At 37.3% G+C, this 21,960-nt stretch overlaps 1 protein-coding gene and 1 long non-coding RNA gene across 5 annotated transcripts in view; one reads left to right on the forward strand and one right to left on the reverse strand.

Annotated features, from left to right (window-relative positions):
* The window catches only part of LOC100717521 (cytochrome P450 7B1), a 179,742-nt gene extending 167,754 nt beyond the window's left edge, over window positions 1–11,988 (reverse strand). The window contains exons 1-2 of one of the 2 annotated variants that reach the window (XM_063257382.1): window positions 11,848–11,987; window positions 11,378–11,694 (exon numbers count right to left, since the gene is read on the reverse strand). In XM_063257382.1, the coding sequence (XP_063113452.1) occupies window positions 11,378–11,385 (8 nt within the window). In that variant the 5' untranslated portion in view covers window positions 11,386–11,694; window positions 11,848–11,987. Of the gene's footprint in view, window positions 1–11,377; window positions 11,695–11,847 lie in introns of both variants that reach the window. The other variant, XM_013144062.3, reaches the window with a different exon arrangement.
* LOC134477887 (uncharacterized) overlaps window positions 11,843–21,960 on the forward strand; it is a 139,742-nt gene continuing 129,624 nt past the window's right edge. For all 3 annotated transcript variants that reach the window (XR_010050150.1, XR_010050152.1, XR_010050149.1), the window contains exons 1-4: window positions 11,843–11,956; window positions 13,640–13,782; window positions 14,591–14,706; window positions 15,026–15,171. This is a non-coding gene — a long non-coding RNA (uncharacterized LOC134477887). The remainder of the gene's footprint in view (window positions 11,957–13,639; window positions 13,783–14,590; window positions 14,707–15,025; window positions 15,172–21,960) is intronic.

The following is a 21,960-nucleotide window of genomic DNA, read 5'->3' on the forward strand; positions in this document are numbered from 1 at the left end:
GACACTACTATTTAGGAGCACTTATCCTACTATTATTTGTTTTAAGTGTACTAAGGACCAAATGTACGTATGATTCTATGTAATTACCAAAAACGCCTGGTAGACATATGGAAATGATCCCCTTTCACAAAGGGGATAGATTTTGTTAAACAAACATACTATCTGTCTATACTATATGGATTGAGTACATAAACCTGAAAGTTAGAGCACAGTTTTTAACACTGAAGATTTAGGAGCAGGAATTGTAGGAGTTGACTATGCTCTGGTTACTGTGTTTTCTATTAGGTTTAAACTGAAGAATAATCATGGTAGCAATATATTCTCTAATTTTTATGATAAGTTAGTGCCAACTTACAAAATCTTCACATTTTAATTGACGTAGCAGACAATTTTATGTGTGACAGTGATAATTTTTGTATGAATTTGAGCATCTTAATATTTAGAACCCTAAGACACTAAGACACTATATAGAAAATGATAATAACTGATTCACTAAACTGTTTATTCATTAATTCACATTCCTTCTTCATTCTTCTTACAAATACTCAGGGCTAGAAATGGTGATAGATATTGAATCAAGTGAAGTTTCTAAAGTTTTTATTAATATTAACTGTTTAGGATAAAGTTAAAAGGAAATGACAATGAATTTAAATCCTATTATAGCAACACTTTTGTTAAAAATTCTATTAAATTTTATATTAAGCAATTATAGAAATAATTAATTCTTTTCAATTTTCTATAGACAAAAAAATCCCATCCCAAATAATCTATGTTTAAAAAGCCAAAGCCATTAAATGAACACTTTAGCTATAAAAATGCATGATATAATTGATGGCACCTTCTCTCATCCAGTAAAATAGCTTTCCATAATTTTATCCTTTGCTTTTCACAGAACAGTAACCTCGTGTAGTTTCAAAGAAATTTTACTTCGAATAAAGTGAAAAACATTCTCCTCCAAGAAGCTGTTAATCTTTCCTCCATAGTGATGGCTCTCACTGGTCAAAACTTGGAAGATTAATGAAGTACAGCTCCCTTGCCTTGGATCCCTCAAATCTTTTCTTTCCAGCTGACTCCAGCTTCTGGGTTGCCTGCAGTAGGTATCCACTATGCTAGAAAAATTCTCCTTACCAAATCTTATCTAGTACTAAGGACTATAACCTGTGTCCTATTTTCAAAATCAATTTGAAGATCCATGGAGTTGCTACACACATAGAAAAACTCAAAACTTATTTGTGAATTTATGGACAAAGAAGAGAAAGATCAGTGTGCAGGCCACCATCATGTGTGAAGCCGGGGTCACAGTACTGACTCTGCAGAGCTCATTTCCACTTCCCCTTATCCTCCTCATACTACCAACACACTGGGGTAGAGTCAAATTTTGTTTCCAGGTTCATTTTACCTTCATGGCTATGCTCTTTACAATACACTGCTTTCTTTTCAATACAACTTCACTGTTAACAAAGACACAGATGACTTCACGTACACAAACTGCTGGCTATGTACCTGAATGTGTATCTGCTGACAAATGCATATGTGGAAATCCTGCTCCCCAATGAGACGGTACTGGGAAGTGGGTTCTTTGGTAGGAAATTTACATCACGAGGGCATAACCTTCCTCAGTGAAACTAGAATCCTGATGAAAGAAGCCCACATGAGCACTTTTGTCTCTTTTATACAATCAGCTCTGATGAACATTCCATGAGCCATTATGTGGTTACCTTCAGTGACAAGAGTAATGGCAAAATGACTGTTTTGTAGAGACATCACATTTCTTTACTGCATAGTATGAATAATCTCCTTAGAATGTTTGTTTTTTAATTTACAAAATAAACCAGGAAAACAAGTCAGACATTTATCATAACTGAATGCAAGATCAAACAAAATTCTGAGTTTAATACATAAGACGCAGTGTACTAGTGGACTTCCGCAGAGTCTCCAGCAGAACACGACTTTGCTCTCGTCTGCCACTATCCTTTTCCCGTATTTTATTACAAGAAATGGGGAAAAAATAAAAAGGTATCCATTAATGATGGCAGCCTAGTTCTCATTCTTGGGGCAAAGGTAACAATGTGATTGTTATGGTTTGTGTCTGGGTGGTCACACAAACTTCATGTAGTCATGGACACGGCTGAATCTAGCATTTGTGACTGGTTTGTTGGATTGGTGGCCTAAGTGCTGTACCCTCCTAAGGGTGGTGTCATGGCTTATGTCAGTGGCCCCCAAGTCTCGTGCAATTATGGGTATAACCAAATCTAGCGTTTGTGATTGTTTTGTTGTCTACTTCTTGGATTGGTGGTGTGAGTGCTACACCCACCTAGGTGCGGAGCCAGAATATGATGTAACATACCAAAGAAGGTATGCCTTTCACTCTTTTGCTTTAGTTTTTGCTTTTGTTGTTTGCAGCAGCCATACAGAGCTGCCACTTCCCACCATGCTGTCTTGGAACCAACTGAGTATAGACTGAAACCTCCAAGAACTGTAAGAAATAAAGCTTTCCTTCCCTAATTTTGAGCATCAGATATTTTGTCTCAGCAAGAAGTAAAAATTAACTAACACAGGTAAGTAACCAGCATACCATATAGGGAGGTGAAGAGGCCTGTTTTCCTTCCTTTTGCCCTTTTGCTCTTGTGGCTGCCATGGCAGCTTGCCGCTGCCATGAATGGTTGCCCCTTAGCCACACCACCCTGCCTTGAAGCCAGCCAAGGATGGACTGAAATCTCCAAAAAAACTGTAAAACTGTCTTGCTTCACCATGGGCATCAGGTATTTTGTCCTAACAAGAAAAAAGTAACCAAGACAGTGATGGATGTAGAGCATCATGGCTCTTTTTTGGGAGTAATTATGGTCAACTCTCCAAATCTATGATCAGCATCTGTGGATTCAGTCAACTGCTGGCTAAACATAGAGAAAACCCACATAAATACTGATCATACACAGCACACTTTTTTCTTTTCATTATTATCTAAACTATATAACAACAATTATTACAAGTAATTTACAGATGATTTAATGAATATGCAGAAAATATATCGTGTTATAAAAGAGACTTAAACAGAGCAGATTTGGTATCTAAGAGTTCCTAGAACTGATACTCCATAGATTAAAAAGGAAAATAACTGATTTTGTGAACAATGAAATCAATAAACCAACATTTCAAAATAATTCATTACCTATATAAACAATGTCTTGCAAATCAATCAGAAAAGTCATTGAATTTACATTAGTTAAAATATACCTTAATGGTACTCAAATGTTATTTATTATTAATTAAACCAATTAGGGATATGAGGATGTGTGTGTGTTGGGTAATGAAAGTGGGAATCCATGTAACTTTTTTCTCTAAACAATAACTAGGAGAAAAAGTTTCTGGTTAGTATCAAGGAAAACTTCTGTGTAAGCCAACCATCATTTAAGTTTTCAAATCCACACTGCTTGAATCATTCTGGCATCTGTGACTTTATCTTATGCCCTCATCTACAAATGGCAAGATCATTTCTGCTTCCAAATAATACTTTGCTCTAAGAAACGAGAGCTGAGCAATAGTTCAACACATCAATGTTAAAGAGCAGGAAGGTGACAATGAAGATGGTGGGGCAGCACTTTGCAGTTTCTCCTGGAATTGAGACAGCTGGAAAACAGCTACTAGAGGAGAAAAATGAGACGAGATCCAAGGATCAAGAAAGTGATGACAGAAAACCTGAAACATATGGAAAAGCAGAAAGTGACCAATAGAGAAATAAATGAAGTAGTGAACTCCAAAGCCAGCCCCAGCTCTTGATGGTGAAGGAAAGTATTCCACAAGCACGAAGTATCCTGGAGAGGGCTGGAAGCTCCAGTGGTAAGTAACAGACCAACAATTCCACCTGTAGAAAAACCCACGGTCATTGCAAGCTATCAACCCAGTGTGGGGATGCACTGTTACGAGGTTGGGCCTGGCTGGAGATGGGTTACTGGAGGTGTGACCTGGAAGGACTCACACTTGTTTTCAGCTCTACTTTCTCTCTCTTTGCTTCCTTGCTGCCATTGGTTGACCAACTTAACTAGGCCATGCCCTTCCAATAGTACAGTACCCTCTACAACTGTGAGCCAAGTCAACCACTGCACCATTACATTGAGGGCATCACATATATTTCCCAAGAGTAGGAAAACTGAATAATATAGTAGTCACTAAGAAGAATAACACAGAAGTGGACAACCATCCTAACGGAGACATCCATTTCAACACAGAGACAAAATAAGTATGGAAAAATAAGGCAGTATGATTCATCCAAAAGTTCAAAACTTATAAGTAAGTTTATTATCAAAGAGATTCCTCAAAAAACTAAGATTAGAAGTCCCATTATATAAAGTTATTCCCTTTTTGGGTATTTTTTCAGAAGAACTGAAAACATCATACTACAGCAATACAAGTGCACCCATGTTTATAGCAGCACAATTTACAATTGCTAAATCTTGAAAACAACCCAAATGCTCATCAACTGAGGAATGGATAAAAACATGTGGTATTTTTAAACAATTGAGTGCCACTCAACTACAAAGAAATAAACTCGAGGCTTTCATAGGTAAATGGATGCAACTAGTAAGTGAAATAAATCAGACTTGCATGTGCAAACATTGTATCATCTCCCTAGCATAAGAAACTGAAACAGTAAAAAATATTCGTACAATAGATATTGTGAAAAGGAGAGAAACTGCTCAAAAGGAAAGAACAACTGGGATGGGGGAAAAGAGAAAAGAAGAAAGGGAAAGACATTAGCTAAGATAATTGTATTACTTATTCTGTTAGTTCATTGAAAATAACTATTAGTGCTTACATTGTTTGATCAATATTGGTCATGTGAGCAACTATTTTGAAGACAACAATATGTAATATTATCAGTAATTTCCTGTCATCTTATTTTGAAATCTGTATTGTTTTTATTTTTTTTATTCTCTTTAAAATAAGAAAAAAAAATGAATGGCGGTCAAAGAATTCACAAGACTGTTTTTTAGTATGATCAATGACCTCAAAGAGGAAAGCTGAACGAAGGAAGACAGTGCAAGATATGAAGGAACAATACAACAAAGACATAAAGAAGACTCAAATAAAAGTTCTAAAACTGAAAAACACAGTAAACTACATGAAAAACTCAGTGAAAAATTTCACCAGTAGATAGGATCAAGCAGAATATAGAATTTCAGGTCTTAAAGATATGACTGATGAATTATCACAGTCAGATATTAATTTAAAAAATACAATTGATGTACCACATATCCATGAATTCTGGGACAAGTCGCATCATGAATTTTCAATGTGGCATCAGACTCAAAGGCAGGTTTTGAAGGCCCAACAAAAGCAGTGTATGAAGTTATAAGAAACTTCAGATGCAGTGTAAATTTTGAGAAGTCATAGATATCAGGAGTACAGAATATCTGTGGAGGAATTCTTCAGGCTGTGAATGAAGCCAGTCCAAGAGACAAGGTATGCGGCTGCAACCCAGAAGGCCATAGGGATGGGGCTTCTCAAGCCCTTTGGTAATTTCATTTTATCATATAACTGACATGGTAGATACGGAACTCCATGGCTTATCATGTGCATTGCTAGTTTTCAGTCTGCCTTTAAGTCTTTGCTATCCTCTATTCCTTTCATTTAGAATCAGAATGTTTACCCTGTGTCACTGCACCTTGGGATTATACAATTTGGTGTTATTTTTACAGAGGTTATTTGTTAACAGTTTGCCTGGAGTCTTAGAAGAGACTTGAACCTAGACTTTTTAAAAAAATGTCAGAACTGTTAAGACTTTGGGGAGGGATTATCATGTCTTCAGTTTTGTGCAAGATAGATGCATTATAGTAACTGGAATTGTGAAGTCGCTATTTTCTTTATTTGGTGATTAGGACTATGTTTGAGGATGAATTGACAAGCACTTTAAGTGGTGGTTAAGGTGCAGTGTCAACTTGATTTTCTTTGGGATCTGCAGAGGGATGGTAGAATATATGTCTTGCTATGTCTGAGTGGATCATGGAGTCACGGCTTTAGGAATCTGTATCTGGTCCTTCATTTTTTCTCTCCAGCACTGATTCTCTGCTCTGCTTTTCAGCCTTCATAAACTCAGCAGTTTTGCTAGACCATTTCCTCCTCCTCTGACGTTCCTGCCATGAAGCCAGCCCACCCTAGACTAAAAGCCTCTGAAATTGTGAGAAAAATTAAATATCTCGTCACTTAAATTGTGGGTATAGCCTGATGTCCCAGCAACAAAAAGCTAGTACATTTCCAATGTCAAAGCTATCCTTCAAAATAAAGGACTTCTAAGATAAGCACAATGTATAAAAATTCCTGACCAGTAATCCAGCATTTCAGAACATATTTAACGGAATCCAATAAAAGAAGAGGAAGATAAATAAGCTCCTGAGAATGAGAAAAGAAATAAACATCACAAAATGAATACAACGACATGAATTAGTGCATAACTTCATAACTCCAAATGTTCATAATACCCCAATTAAAAGATAGACTGCTAGATTAGATTAAAATAAAGTAAGACTCAACTCTGTTACCAACAAGAAACACACATCATTGGCAAAGATCTACCCAGACTGAAAGTGAAAAGATGAAAAACAATATTCAATGTAAACAGAATCTGAACGTAAGCTATATTCATATTTGATAAAGTAGACTTCTAGACAAAATTTGTCACAAATGACAAAGATGCCCTCCAGAAATTGTTAAAGGAAACAACCCCCCATAAATATATAACAATGATATATGCACCAAACATCAGTGTATCAAATTTCATAAAACAAATGTTATTTGAGGTAAAACATACAGGTTTCAAAACAATAAAAGTGGATGATTTCAACACTCTGCTCTCACAAATAGCTCATCCAGTGCTAAAGAAAGAAAGAAAGAAAGAAAGAAAGAAAAAATCTAACACTCATCTATCCACAATGTTGGTTCTGAAAGGAAATAAAAATTTGAAACATTGAAAAGATCTTCTCTAAGCTTTAAGTATATTATTCTTTTTATCAAGGGAAATATGTTTACTGAAGGCAATTTCACAATACCTGCATGCATAAAAAAGAAAAGAAAAATAATTCACAGAACCCTATCACCTTAAACAGTTAAATTTCTGATACAGAATTTAATTTTCTTTAATGGTGGGATTGGTTGAGTTAACCTAAAAGTTCTCAGATAACTAAATATGAAAAAATAGCTCATATTACCCGAAGAACTGTCAAAAAAATTTTAGGTACTCACAAGGTAAAAACCCATAAAGAACAGACTAACGGACACTGAGGTCCATAGTAGATATTTTCCTCAGTAAAAAACGACATACTTGAGGTGTCACATTTTGGGTTACTAAAGTGATAGAAAATCAAGGAGAGAAATCTTTTTATAAAGAGGTAACAACTTTCCAAAATATGCTTAACAATGTCTTTCAAATTCTTTGCAAATCTTGGAAGTGTGCATTTGCAGAAGAGTCCAGAGAACTTGGTGGAAGGGATCCACTAGAAGGCTGAGCTCAGCAGCTGACTTTGCTGCTGTCTACCACCACCGAGACAGAATTTCATGTTTGAATCTCATCTGCATTAGTCTATTTTGGCTGTTCTAACAAAATATCACAAACAAGAGAAATTTATTTCTCACAGTTGTGAAAGCTGTAAAGTCCAAGATCAAAGCATTAGTAGATTCAGTGTCTGAACACCTACTTAACACCTACTTTGGATTTCACAGATGGCCATCTTTTTGCTGTCCTTACATGGAAACTCTTTAGGTTATCACTTTGGTGGTAACAGGATTGCAAATTATGAATTTAGGGGAACACAAATATTCAGACCATAGCACCATCCAAAAAGGGAGTCTTAGTAAATATCCGAAGTTTTCCACAGGCTCACTTTGATAAAAGATAAAACTAAGCTTCAACAAATTCAAGATAATTATCCAGAAATGTATGTTCAAGACAAAACAAAATCAACACTTCATAGGGAAGCACCAAAATCCAGATTTTAGATAAACAGAGGGAAAAATGAGACCGTTTTTATAAAATATTAGTGACATATAGAGCAACTTGTACTTTCCTATATAATTTCTAGAAGGATTAAAGTGTGGTAAAATTAGTTCAGAAAGCTGGGGGAATTTTCTTGAGTGGTTGTAAGCTATATCTGTGTATCTATATCTGTATCTGTGTATCTCCCTATCTTAGTACATCGTATCACCATCTACACTGACCATACACCAAAAAAGAAAGATTTAAGAGCCACTGTTGATTTCTCTCTCCCTCATACACAATTAGCAAACCCTGATTCTAACCATTTTCCATCTACCCTAGGTTAAGTCAGGATCACACCTCCTCAGGGGTAACCCAATGGCTTCTGTGGCTGACTGTCTCACCATAGGGGAAAAGAATTTCACAAAAAAAAGATCAAAGGGCCTGGGAATGGCTGCATACATCTGTATTCCTAGCTACTTAGGAGATTGAGGCAAGAAGATTACTTGACCCAGGAGTGCAGATCAGCAACATAGCAAAAATCCTAGGAAAGAAAGAGAGACAGAGACAAACACAGGGAAAGAGAGAGGGGAAAAGGGAAGAAGGGGGAGGAGTTGAGGGGAGAGGAGAAAAAGAACGGAGAGGGGAGGGCAGAAGAAGGGAGAAGGGAGGGGAGGGAAGAGGTGAGGGGAGGAGAGGAGAAGAAGGGAGGGATATGAAAGGAGGAAAGTAGGACAGGGGAAAATCAGAGTACTTCAACCAAAAGAGGCAGAATCAAGTACAGGTAGTCAAAGGCAGTAAATGACTTTTGAGATGGGTCTTTTTTTTTTTAATTTTAGCAATTTTATAGATAACTGTGATTGGTTAATCTTGATTGTGAGCTTGATTGAACAAAGGCCTAGGCAATCAGTAAAGCATCTGTCCCACAGACAGTTAGATCATGAGGGCTCTCACTCCATCAATGGATTAATTTATTGATTAGATAATACTTTAATGGTGCTACTGGAAAGCATGGAAACAAAATTGGGCTTGTTGGGCAGTGATCTTGGAACACAATCTTGAGACTCACATCATGTCTCCTGCTCCTTTCTCTGGCAAGCTTTTTATCTCTGACTTTTGGCTGCTGGAGACTGAGCAGCTCTGCTCTGCAACGTTCTCTTGCCATGATGTTCTTCCTTGCTATAGGCCTAAAACAACAGAACTGGCCAACAACAGAGCGCAAACCCTGAGACTGAACCAAAGTAAATCTTTCCTTCTCTAACTTGTTTGCTTCAGGTATCTGCTCACAGGTGACAAAAAGCTAACATAGCAAAATTGAAATTTTTACTTCTGAACACCCAGCACTTCTATAACATGCTGTATGACAAACTTTTCAGACATAATCATTTAAATGATAAGAATGGAATGAGAATAAAAATGTAATTGATGTATGTGTTAATTAAAATAAGTTGATGATGAGGGGATGGTTAAATGCAAAAGTGCTTTCTAAGCAAGAATATGTATCTTAAAACTCTGAAACAAATACAAATTACAATAGTGAAAATAACAGTACCAAATGTAAAAGAGTATAAAATTCTCTATCATTCAAGAGCCATGAATGATGAAATGGAAAAATAATTCAAGAGAAAAGTAAACAGATAACAGAAGAAAACAAAGCCCATTTTTTCTTTTGAAGATACCCAAACTCCCCCAAAGGAAATTCATGGAAATTGGGATTTTAAATGTTTTATTTTATTAGGTATAGGATCAACAAAATTAAAATGATTTTTAATATTAGGAAGCACTCACTGAGACAGGTTATTAGTAGCAACATAAAATGAGAGAGAATTTTAACATCAATTAAAATGTAAAGTACATATATACTTTGATTACTCCATGATCCTGCATAAATATTACCTTAAGCATACAAAGTTATCCATGTCTTTGGATGGTATATCTCTGTATAATCATACAAACAATGATTTTTGATATTCATAAACTGACATAGAATGGTATCTCAAATTTCTTGTAAAATGTAAAATGCAAGTTGCAACAGAGTATATTTTCCCACTACTTACTAACATATATTCAAACATGTTAGTATTAAGATTAAAAAAAAAAAACTTGTAAAGATTGTACTAAGGATTCCTAATCATGGTTTTACCCTATAGGTGACACCAAACAGAGCATTTTCTTAGAGCATTAGAGTAAATTATCCAAACACAAGAAAAGGTAATACAAGCCTGGGACAAATGGAGTTACAGTTTATGTACTGAACTGTATTGCATTCAACTTTTCTATGTGAAGCCCTGTAGACTCGCATTAAATACTGTCTCCCTGGTGTGAAATAATTGGCAATTGATCACATGAATAGCGTTACAAAATAATTTTCAATAATAAAGAGAAAGACTTCTGTTTTGTTCTCAGAATGCTTAGGGAGAAAGCCTACTTTGTCGCCTTGCCTTTTGGGTTGTACCCCTGACAAGTTCCACATTCTCACCCCAATTATTTTCAATGATCCAGAATACCCTAGTCAGTTTGTCTGTTTCTGCCCTGCATGTAAAGTGGGAGCAACACAAACAGCCTTCTTGTCCACCACTTCTTTAAAGACACATTTAAATATGAATCTTAAATGCAAATGGAGGAGGTGAAACTTAGACAGAATCATGCAACACTGAAGTTGAAGTGTCCTATCTTGGTTGCAAGGCTAAAAGCACAGCCACCGGAGAAGACAACTGGGAAAGAGTACTACACATTCCAGAAAGCCCTCTGAAAACTCACATGAGAGGGAATAAAATTACTTTTACCTACATATTCATCCATGGGCATTCTAGACTTGTCCAAGATATTTACCTGTAATACAAGTGTGCCACTTTCAAAAAAAAAATCAGAAAAACAACTTGCATCACACATATACAGAAGCATATGTTGATATATGCACGTGGGTATATATATAAATATAGGTACAGGTTAGATATAGATACAAATTTCAGTTACCTCACCTCTCCAGCTTTATTTATCTGCTTGGTGCTGAGGCAAAAAGATTACAAATTTGAGATCAGCCTGTAAATCATAGAGGTTTAAAAAGACTCTGTCTCAAAATAAAATATTTTTTTTTAAAAAGTCTGGAGACATAGTTCAGTGTGTAGCTCCTGTACTGAATCCCCAGTTCCCAAACAAATAAATAAATATTAATAAATAGTAACATTGTACTGCTACAAATGTCAAAGGAGGGGAATATAAAGTAGATTCAAAGTGAAAAATTTTGTTTGAACTTTTCTGTTTCTACTTCCACATTTCCAATCAAATGAAGGGCCACACTTCCAGGTTGTTATTATTTTCGCCTTATTAAAAATAATAGGGCAAATGCATACATAAATACATACTAATGTTCATTTACTACTCACAAAAGTCCTATGAGGAAAACATTACCATTTCATTTTTCCAGATGAGGTGCAGCCTGGTAAACTGAGCCTCTGGGCAGCACCCAGAGTTACTGTTCAGACATGCATGCGCTTCAGGCATTTTCCTAAAACACTCCCCTTTGCTGAAAGAAAGGTAAGAAAAACCCCTCCTGAAATGCTATTTGAATTTTAGGCCATGAAGCACTAACCCACAGTAACACAGCGCAAAAACGTCCCTGTGTGAACGAAAGCCACTCGTCACACACAACGCCCACAGGGAACCCAGGCAGTTATTACGTTGAGAAGTACATCAAAGCCAGCCCTAAATCTTTAACATGCACGCATCTGTAAGAGAAAGACACAGGAAACCCTTCGTTACTATAAACTCTCGCAAAAGCGGCCAGTGGCTCGCAGCAAGTTGCGTCTGCGCTGCGAACGTTCCCTCTGCGGGGCGCGCGGCCGCGGGCCAGGGCGCATGCGTGGGCCCGCCGGGGTTACCTGGAGCGCCGGGCGCGCAGGCACAGGAAGAGCAGCAGCAGCGCGGCGGCCAGGGCGAGGCCGGGGAGGCCGAAGGGGCCCATCCTCGAGGACGCGTCTCCCGCCGTCGGTTAGTGCCAGGCCGCGGTGGGCAGCACGGGGATGACTCCGCCGCCGGTCGGCTTCTCTGAGACGCCCGCCTGCCTGCGTCGCCGCCGGGAAGGTCTCGCGGCCCGGAGGCTGCTTGGGAAGAAAGTTAGCGGAGTCGCCTCCTCCCTCTCAGCCCCGCCGGCCGCGCGCCCACACGCGCCGCCCCGCCCGCCCGCCAGGCGGCTTAGGGAAAACCGCGCCCCGGACGGCCAGGGGTGCCAAAGCGGGGAGCGGAGCGCACTTCCCGAGAAGAGGCCCCCAGGGCCCGGAGAAGGGGATTCCCTCGGAGTGGGAGCGAGTCCCGGGCTGGTCACCCTGTAGCCTGCGCGGGCGTGCGGCGCGAGGAGGAATAGTGTGCGGCCCTGGGAGCTCCGCGATGCCGCGCTGGAGCCGGCTTCCTCCCGCGCGAGGTCCAAGGAGCTGGCAGCCTAAGTGGCTGCTCCACGGCCTCAGCTCCCCACATCCGGGTGGTGCACAGGCTTTGTTCAGAGCCTGTTGTGTGCACATTGGCGCCGAGCGCGAGCAGGGCCATGAGCACCAGGGCTGTGAACTTTGTTTGTGAGGGCACATTGTCCAGAAATCTCTCACCGGCAAAACAAGAAATTGGCCAAGTCCCAGAAGTGGTCTTACAAGTTCGACCGAGGGCACTAACAAGGAGAAACTTTTTTAAGTGTCTTTTCTTGAGTGACCATCACCATGTATGTTAACATGTTTTCTTTCCTCCCTCCACTTGTGGTGTAAATTTTAGCAGTATTTCATAGGAAACAGACTTGGGTGACCTAGGTTGTCCTGGCACCTGCTTGGTAAGGATTCTAACTAGGGCCTTTTCCCAAACCTCTGTGTGCTTTCTAGCTCCACACTCTTCAGAGCTACTGCAATAACTTCAAAACTGATTTCCATCCTTTTGATCTTTCCCATGTATTGGCACCTAAATACCGACTTGCTTTTACGTTGAGCAGAACTCTTGGTAGTCATAAACCTCCCACCTGCAATGAAAAATACTCCACACTGTACTTCCATGGTTCAGTCCCCTGGCAAGGACACCTCCATACACATTAGAGCAGAAGCCTTGGGCACTTAAGTTCGGCTAAGTTGTTCATACCTTTGTTTAGGCTGTTTTCTTTAAAATTGCTCCAACTCTGCTTGTATAATTAATCCTTCTACCTCCAAACTTTAAGCACTCTACACTCTGTGGCTACCTTTTCCTCCATCCACTTTCCTTTCTCCATTTTCTTACATACTAAGTTGTTTTTTCCTGATTAGAAAAAGTGAATACTGTGAATTGCAAGAACCATTTTAGCACAAATAAAGATGTCCCAAATGGCGCATCTAACATTATTTCTTATACATGTGGAATTCCACTTTAACTAGAGTCCTATATTTTTGTTTACGAAGTATAAATCTAGCAAATCTAGCTTAATCTCAGCACGGAGATTCATATGGAACACATATGACAACTATGCCAATTCCCTTCAGTCAGCCATCTTTCCACATTGGTCACCAGCATCGTGGTGTTATGTCCCTTGGATGTATTGATTAGTCCATAGTCAACAGTCAAACCTAAAGGTATCACCATGGCTGATCCTTAAGACTTTGAGTTGTCACGTATGAAAATGTTTCAGTGTTAGGTAATAAATGGCTAAGTCATATCATTTCTTCTCAGAAAATATTGATGGTGATGCACATAAAGGAAGAGATACAGAAGCAAAATGAAAAAAAAAAAAAAAAAACAAATCCATTGGTGTCTTCAAATGAGTGAACTATGAAAGCGAGGTCATACTACGGAGCCGCATGCCACCAGTCCAGGTGACCCTTACTGGGTAGTTGAAGTGATGCTATGGTTTAAATATGCTTCATCCTCGAGAGTTCATGTGGTAGAGGCTTGCTCTTCAACATGGTGTTAGAATCTTTGAGAAACAGGGCCCATTAGGCTGGAGTTGGTTAGGTCATTAGTGCACTTTTGTTCTCATAGGACCTAGTTAGTGTGTCTGTCTGTCTTGTCTGTCTGTCTGTCTGTCTAATTATAAAACAGTAAAACTGGCCCCTAAATCTCTTCCTGACTTCCTATGTGAGTTCTCCCTTTTCCATACATTCCTGCCTTAAGGCCAATAAACGAGGTATGATGCAGCCAAGAGCGCCATCATTACAAGCTAAAGCAGTGTGGTTGCCCCAACTCCACAACTATGACCTCATAAAACTAAGATCTTTTTGAAATAGCTAGCTTCAGGTATTTTGTAATGGTAATAAAGAAGATGAATATAAATTATTTGTTTGCTTTTTTTTTCACCTAGTACTGACAGTTGAACACTGGAAGTCCCTTTTGTTTGTTTGTCTGTTTTCCTGTTGTGGGTGAATTCTGGCCTGGTTTCACTGCAGTCTCAGTGAGTCTCTCCCTTGCCTATGTACTCTAGTGGTGGATATTGAATCCAAGACTTTCTGCTGTTATGAAAAATCACTGTTTCAGACTGTTTTTCCAACATGACATACTAATTCTCTTGTTCTGAATTACTACTTTAGTCAACAGCTTTGTTAGAGATGCAAACTTTGTCTGTGGTACTGTACTTGGTTCAAGCAATGTATAAAAATGAACACAGTGTCACTTTTTTTTAAATAGCTGGGATGAAGAGGACAAAGAGGATTACTCTGGGTAAAGAGAAAAACCAAGCAGCATGCTCTTATGGAGTGGCAATGGAGAAATTAATGGACATGCACCCATATGGCTTCAATCTTGTGAGTTCATGCAAAGCACATGATATGCTGGGGAAAGCACAAATTAGAGGCATAAGTTGTTGGGAAACATTAGAAAGTACCACTGGGAAAAGCCAAAGTGGAATTCCATGCATTCTTTTCCCAGTATTGGGAAGGCCCTAAAATTAAAATCGAGTACTTAAGCCTGAAAGTACCTATCAACTTCTAACAAAAACTATAGACTGAGTTTTGAATCATATCAAAGCACCAGCTTATGTAACTAAAAAGAATGACTACAGTTGTCTTTTTTTCTTTTCCATGAATTCTGTTAACTAAACTTTGATGTCCTGTCTCTTATTAGAATTGAGACCACCACTGGGAAAATTTGTGAAGGAAAAAGAGAAGATAAGAAGATGACACATACTTTGTTTCATCTAACCCTCAAAACAAACCCCTGGAGTTTCTGCTTTGATTCTTGACTTTTCTTGGCCCTTGGATATCACAAAGGTTAGTCTGAGGTTTTTCTAACTGCCAAAAATGCTATCAAAATTCCTTCCTTATAGGTTTATGCAGAGTTAATTGTGAAAAATAAATATGTACAATGGAATACCTGGAGCTTCTCCCTTTTTTTACAGTTGAACACTGTACCTTCCACGGATACAAGCATAAGTATAAATGAGTTCATTAGACAAATTCAGCCAGCCTAACGGTCACCTTATTGATCTGATACTTCCAACCAATTAAAATGTAAAACACATTACTTTTCTGTTTCCTGAAGACTACTGTTCAGGCTGAGATAACAATAATCACATATACTGAAACTGCTGTAAGTCTGGGAGTTACTGTTTCGTTTTGCACATCATAAACAGGCATCGTAGATGCGTGCAACAAACTTTACTAAAAATACTTCAAATTAAAGTGTATTTTTATTTTCTGTTTATCTTGTTTTCCTTTCTTCTCTGAAGGCAGTTTGAAGGATTAACCAAGCATGGTTCAGTACAGGACACATACAGACCTAACAGGCAAAAATGTATTAAATAAAATGCCACTGACTAAGCAAATTGACCCACCAATAGAGAAAGTGATTCCCTTTAAACTTTTTTATATAAAGTACAATTTTAGATAAGAGCTAAATATAATTATTTTGAAGCAGCTGTAAAAATGGTGTAACAGATGGTTTTGATTATCTCCAACTAGAAGAAAAAGATTGGAGTTTGTCATTTCTTGTTTAACCATTTTGGCATTGCTTATACACATTTAAGTTCTGAATTCTCCAGTTTATAAATTCGGAATTCTGTACTAAACCTTCATTTATTCTCACTATCTGGTCCCACCTCCCATGCCAAGTTTTGAGACTGTTTCTCTTTGTCTCTGACTCACACTGGCTTTTTCTAGTATTTCATTCCTAGTTAGCCCCAAAATCCAGATTTCTGAGGACACAAAGTATGAAGTCCTACCTGAGCATTACTTTTAATGAGAACCATTTTCTTTGTCTCACCTCCCTGGCCACCTCTATTCGCTAAAGGAATGCTTTATAGACTGCGAAACGTTTTCTTATGGATTGTACTGGGCTGGTCCTCCGAGAAGTACTGAAAAAAAAAAAAAAAACACAGAGAAGAAGATTCCCTAAAGACTCATAGGTTTATTTGGGATAGCACAAAATTGCATGGGGAGTATTAATGCCATAACAAGCTATGAAAACATTAAGAGGCTGAGGCAAGGGAAAATTTTCAAAGGTAAAATGGGGATTATGTGAGACATTTTGAACGTTAACTTCTGACTACAAGGATTAATGACAAAGGTGGCTCAGCCAAGTATTAAATAGTTATTAGGCAGAAGATCTTTGAGAATTACTTTGTGTGTGTAAAGTTGTGGCAGTCTTTGTGTGAAATTGTAGTTCTGACTTTTGTGCATAGTTCTTGTTACCAGGCAATTGTGCATAAGATCCCATCATTGATAATTATTCAGGTTTATTTATTTTGTAGTCAGGGTATAACAAAAGTAACTCCTTTTTAATGCTAACTATTTCCACAGTTACCATAAAAAAAATCCTTGGCATGTTTTATACCTTAGTCCTTTTAAGTCACATGGTGATAGGATATTTTCTTATTTTTTTCCCTGGCATTTTTCAGTCACTCTGGTTCCATTCATCCTCTGAAATTTTCCTGTGCAAACATCAAATACCTCTTGCCTTTGAAATGCAAAGCAAGTCTGCTTGTATATTTTATTTAAGCAAACCATTAGTGTCCCCTATGACACGTAACCACCAAACTTTGTTCTGAATAATGAGCATGCACAGTTTTTAAAAAAAATATTATCAACAACAAAATGCTTAAATATTTTTAAAAATTGGCATGCATCATACTCTCCTTCATGAATGTAAAATATTAGGCGAGAAATTGTCTTCTTGCCCATCTTTTCTTAAAGATTTAATCACAGTCAATCAGAACATATATAAATAGAGAGATGCCAACATGTGTCCCTTCTGCACTTACAGTTTATTTCTAGATATACTATGTCTTTTCTTCACTTGCCTCTTCTCTCTTTTAGTAGTTTCCTGATCTAGAAAAGTACAAGGGCCAATTCAGAATTTTCCTGCTTGTTGGGTATTCATTGACCTCAAAATTCCTTCATCTTTTCCAGTCCATCCTCTTTTTGTTATTGTTGCTTCTTCATTTAGTTCTGTGCCATCCTGCATATCCCTTCCTTCTCTGGATTCTAACTACTACTATCAGAAAAACTCAAGCCCTCTAGCACACATTCCCCATGCAAAGACTATCATAAATATAATGCTTTAAGGAATTTTCTAAATCTTACACAGATACAAAGTGTATATTAGAATTGCACCATTATTCTCTGCATTACTGATTCAGTAATCAGAACTTTTAAAAATAGAAGTCTGAAAATAAACAAGTACTTCCTTTGACTTGTAAAGCATTTTCAAATATTGTCATATTTGGTCATTTTGTAATCCAGAGAGCTGCATATTTTCTTAACCTTACACACATACCTTATCATCTATAGTAATGGGCACCATGTCTGTCTGTTTTTGCTAATGCACACACAGTGCTTGACATAGTAGTGCATATATTTTTTATATTTACAATAAATATTTGTGGAATAGAAATTAGAAAACTGATTTTGAAAAGTAAAATTTATGTGGTAACTACCCTTTATATATTGATCACAGAATATCTGACACCCACACTTTAAAGAATGAGAGGTTTATTTTGGCTCATGGTCACACTCCTTGGTTGGATGTCTCCAGTGCAGCAATGAAATGGTGAAAGGGTCAGCGCAGGGGAAAGCTGCTCACATCTTGATGGTGAGGAAGCAGAGAGAGAAAAGAGGAGCTGGGGAGAAACCATACACTTCCAAGTGGCTGCCACAATGACTCACATTTTCCAACCACCTCTTAATAATAGTGTATTCAGCTCTGATTTCATCAGTGGGTTAATCCTCTCATGAGTGGAGTCCCCCGTGATCTGCTCAGCTTTCATCTTACAAGACTTACAGGGAATATTTTAAATCCAAACCATAACATTTTGCAATTTAACATTTTTTCTAAAAGGTATTTCTAGATCTTGAATAAATAATCATAAATCACTGAAGTTTTAATTTGAAGAAATCACGTAAATACAGAGCTCACTTACAGGGGGCAAAATGTAACTAAGTTATTTTATAGAAATAAAAAGAATGAACGATAGAAGCCTGAGGATGAGATATTGGAACTCATGCTACGGAGTTTTATTTTATATTGTTTCATAAAGAAATAACCTGTATTAAAAGCTTTGCAGACATCCCAAAATTACATGCCAGCATAACAGGAATAAATAACAATTGTCTTACTTAAGATTCAGTATGATATTATTTTAGAACAAAATCGACTCAGTTGTAGTTACCAGGGACTTATCTTCACAGTATCTATTGTGTTTGCTCTAAGGGTTTTTCAGTATCTTAATGGAACAAAGGGATGGCCCTGCCATAAGTCCACTCAAATAAGAGATTATGTGCCACATGGAATACATAAATTTGTTCCAATGATAGTGGGAGAGAAAAAGGATAATTTTTGGATTGATAGCCATTGTTTTCATGTCTCTGCATTTCTTTCCTCTCTGCCATTTTTTAAATCTTGAAACAGAACCTTTGCAAGTGAAGGCTATTGAAGAAAAGAAAAAGTAATGATTTTTGCTAAAATTTTTTCAAGCACAGAGCAATATCTTGTTATCCAAGCATTCACAATAACCTAAAAGGAGGTAAGAGTACATTTCCTGTTCCATGAAACAACAGCCTAGGACCCTTAGCCTCAAGTGACCAAAGTCCAGAGGAGGAAATAGAATTCAGCAGCATAACCAGATGATTTTAGATAAACTAAATTCATAGTGCCAAATACATTTTTTCATATTCCTATGCATACCTTAACTTTTCCTTTTAGCCATACTCTCACTTTATTGAAATACTTTCTTCTCCAGGCTTTTGCAAATGTCCTTTGCGTGCTCTTGTTGGTTTTGTTTTGTTTTCTGTCTCATGGTTAGTTCTTCTTCTACTTGGCCACTCAGTGCCAAAGAGCTCAGTCTCAGGTGCTCTTCTTATTAAACAGATAAACTTTATACTTTAAAAATGATCTCCAGATAGCAGTTCCTTAACATATCTCCTCCGGACTTCTATGAGAGACAGTCTTATACATAGCACTTGTCTTACAGCCCCCACGGCTGTTTCACATGCACCTCAAACTTGGCAGATAGGAGCTCAAAATTATTTCTACCACACCTGCCCCATTTTCCTGTGCGCTACTATCTATCCAGGTGCTGAAGTGAACCTTGCCTTAAGTAAAAACCATTTAAAACATATGTTAAACTTTTCTGATTTTTTCACTTTTATAGCTGTCATTCCTTTCAAAGATAGTATTATTCATCTCCATCTGCGTGTCCTTAGATTGCTTTCACCCCGTTCAGCCATACTGCATTCTCCACACTATGATCTTGTAGTGTGTTTATTTTCAAAGTGCAAATCTAATCATGCTTCTACAATATTTTAAATCCCTACAATGTAACATCACATTGTTTTTTGGATAAAATACAAAAGGCTTACGCTTTAAGCTTGCATCATCTTCAATGAGTAGTCCCTCACTTTGTATCTCCATGACAATCCTAAAGGAACCTAGTATTGACTGGCATTTGTTTATTGAATGAACCTATACTTTTTTCTGCCTTTTCACATAATCCTTCCACTACTGTTTCATGTCCATCCCTTCTTTGGCTATCAAATTTTTAAATCTTCTTCTGAACAAAAATTAAGCATTGTTTACTTGTAAAAGTGATTCCTGGTTCCCTAGAAGAGGTCAGTAACACTTAATCTTTGTCTTCTTACTGTACTAAACTTCATCTGACTAGCACTCATAATAGTAAATCATAACTCACTGTAATGTGTTGAATGTCTTTTCATTAGAATGTCAGCTTATTAAATTAGAACTTCTGTTTGTGTAGTATGCTACTGTATTTTCACACATTTTCAATATAGTTGGCAGTTTATACAAATTTATTGAGTAGACATGTCATTTAATCATCAATTCCAAATCAAATAAGTAGATAAATAAATGAAGCCATTCAATATTTATTAATATTAATTATTATTTATCATTTCTTATGTGTCATTTGCTGTTTTGGTCTTCCATGCAGTTTTTATTTCAATCTCACAATGACCATATGAGGTAGGTACTTTTATAATCTCAACATTAATATAAGCATGCAGGCAGAGAGTAGTAATTAACCGCTTTTTAACCTCCATCTCTCTTTACTATCATGGCCATTTTCTTATGAATCTATTGGTCAAAGACTGGAATAGTTGAGGAAAAGGCTGATTATTAAGATCTTCCTTGGTGCAATTAATTTTTGGGGTAGTGTCTGTCCTATAGAACAGAAAATATGTTTTCCTTTTAGGTCCATTTAGAGAGGTTTATCTCTGTCCCTCTCCACTGAACCCCTTTGTTAACAATCCTTTCATGATTTTTCTCCTACAGACATAACCACACAACTAAACTGTTAGACATTGCCTATGAAACTGTATATGTATAAATCTGACTATGTCTTGTTGCACACAGAATAAACCTTTAGATACATTGTATAAAGTTCTACTTGGAAAATTTCCCCTTGGAACTATTCTTCAAAATCTCTTCTAACTAAGGATACAGTGCTGCAGTTGGCCATTTTTGAGTGGTACCAACATACCATGCAGCACTTTGCAAAGCAAATTATTTTTTCCTTTGAAGTAAAGAGAGCATACAAAATACTTACAAGTTGAGAAAGAGCAGGTACTGAAAAAACTGTGATCCTTAATAGTGTGAGCTGTTGTTCATAGACATTCTTTTAGGATCTTTTGAGGTTGATATATATAAATCTGTTCAATGAGAAAGTGCGTCTGTGTATGTTTGTGACTTGTTGTGTCTGGTCCAGTACTTAACAGAAAGTTCAGGCTGAATGGTAATTTAGTGACCATAGTGTATAACATTTTGTATGCATTAGGATTCTGAAGTAAAACAAAAGTTGCTTCTCAGTGAATAGTTATATACAGAGAATAGTACTTTTGCTGTGATTAATCTCTGTGGACCTTCCAGTGGGTCCATTAGCAGATTTATTTTCACACACACTTTAGGTACTGTAAGATTTGATGGGTCAAATGAATAAAATATCAGAACAGTTCAAATAATATTCCAAACTACTCAGAGCCTTGTCTTGTCTTGGACCCTACTCAAAATTGTAAACTTCTGAGTTACTTAGTAAATAAGTGAAATATTAAATATGGTTTCTGATGCTATAAATGAAATATGCATGAAGAATATTTTGACTCCAAAATTCAAAGAGCCTAATAAGTACTGGGCCTTTTTTTAAGGTGGGAGGAGTCATGTACAACCATTTGTTCTTCACTCCTGGCTATTTGACTGCTAAAATTTTCATAAGGAAGCACACATATATCTAATAGGATGTTCAAGAAAGTATTATTTCCTCTTCATCAAGCCCAATCAGCATAATATTAATGTAGTCATGTAATTTGTTATCTTGTGGGATAAAATAAAAGGTCTCTTTTGACTAGATGCGATTATGATCATGACAAAGAGCTGAAGATTTGATATTGGTATGACTGTGAGTGTGTATTGCTGGCCATGTCATGTGAAAGTAAACTTCATCTACCAGGTTAATGGCTTCAGTATGCTAGGGGATTTGCTGATGTGCTGCGGAAAATAAACCACATCTGGAGTGGCAGCTGCAATTCAAACCATCACCATATCAATTTTATAAT

Source organism: Cavia porcellus, unplaced genomic scaffold, assembly GCF_034190915.1.
Source record: "Cavia porcellus strain 051 isolate PalLab524CR breed Dunkin Hartley unplaced genomic scaffold, mCavPor4.1 scaffold_10, whole genome shotgun sequence".
Lineage (NCBI taxonomy): Eukaryota > Metazoa > Chordata > Mammalia > Rodentia > Caviidae > Cavia > Cavia porcellus.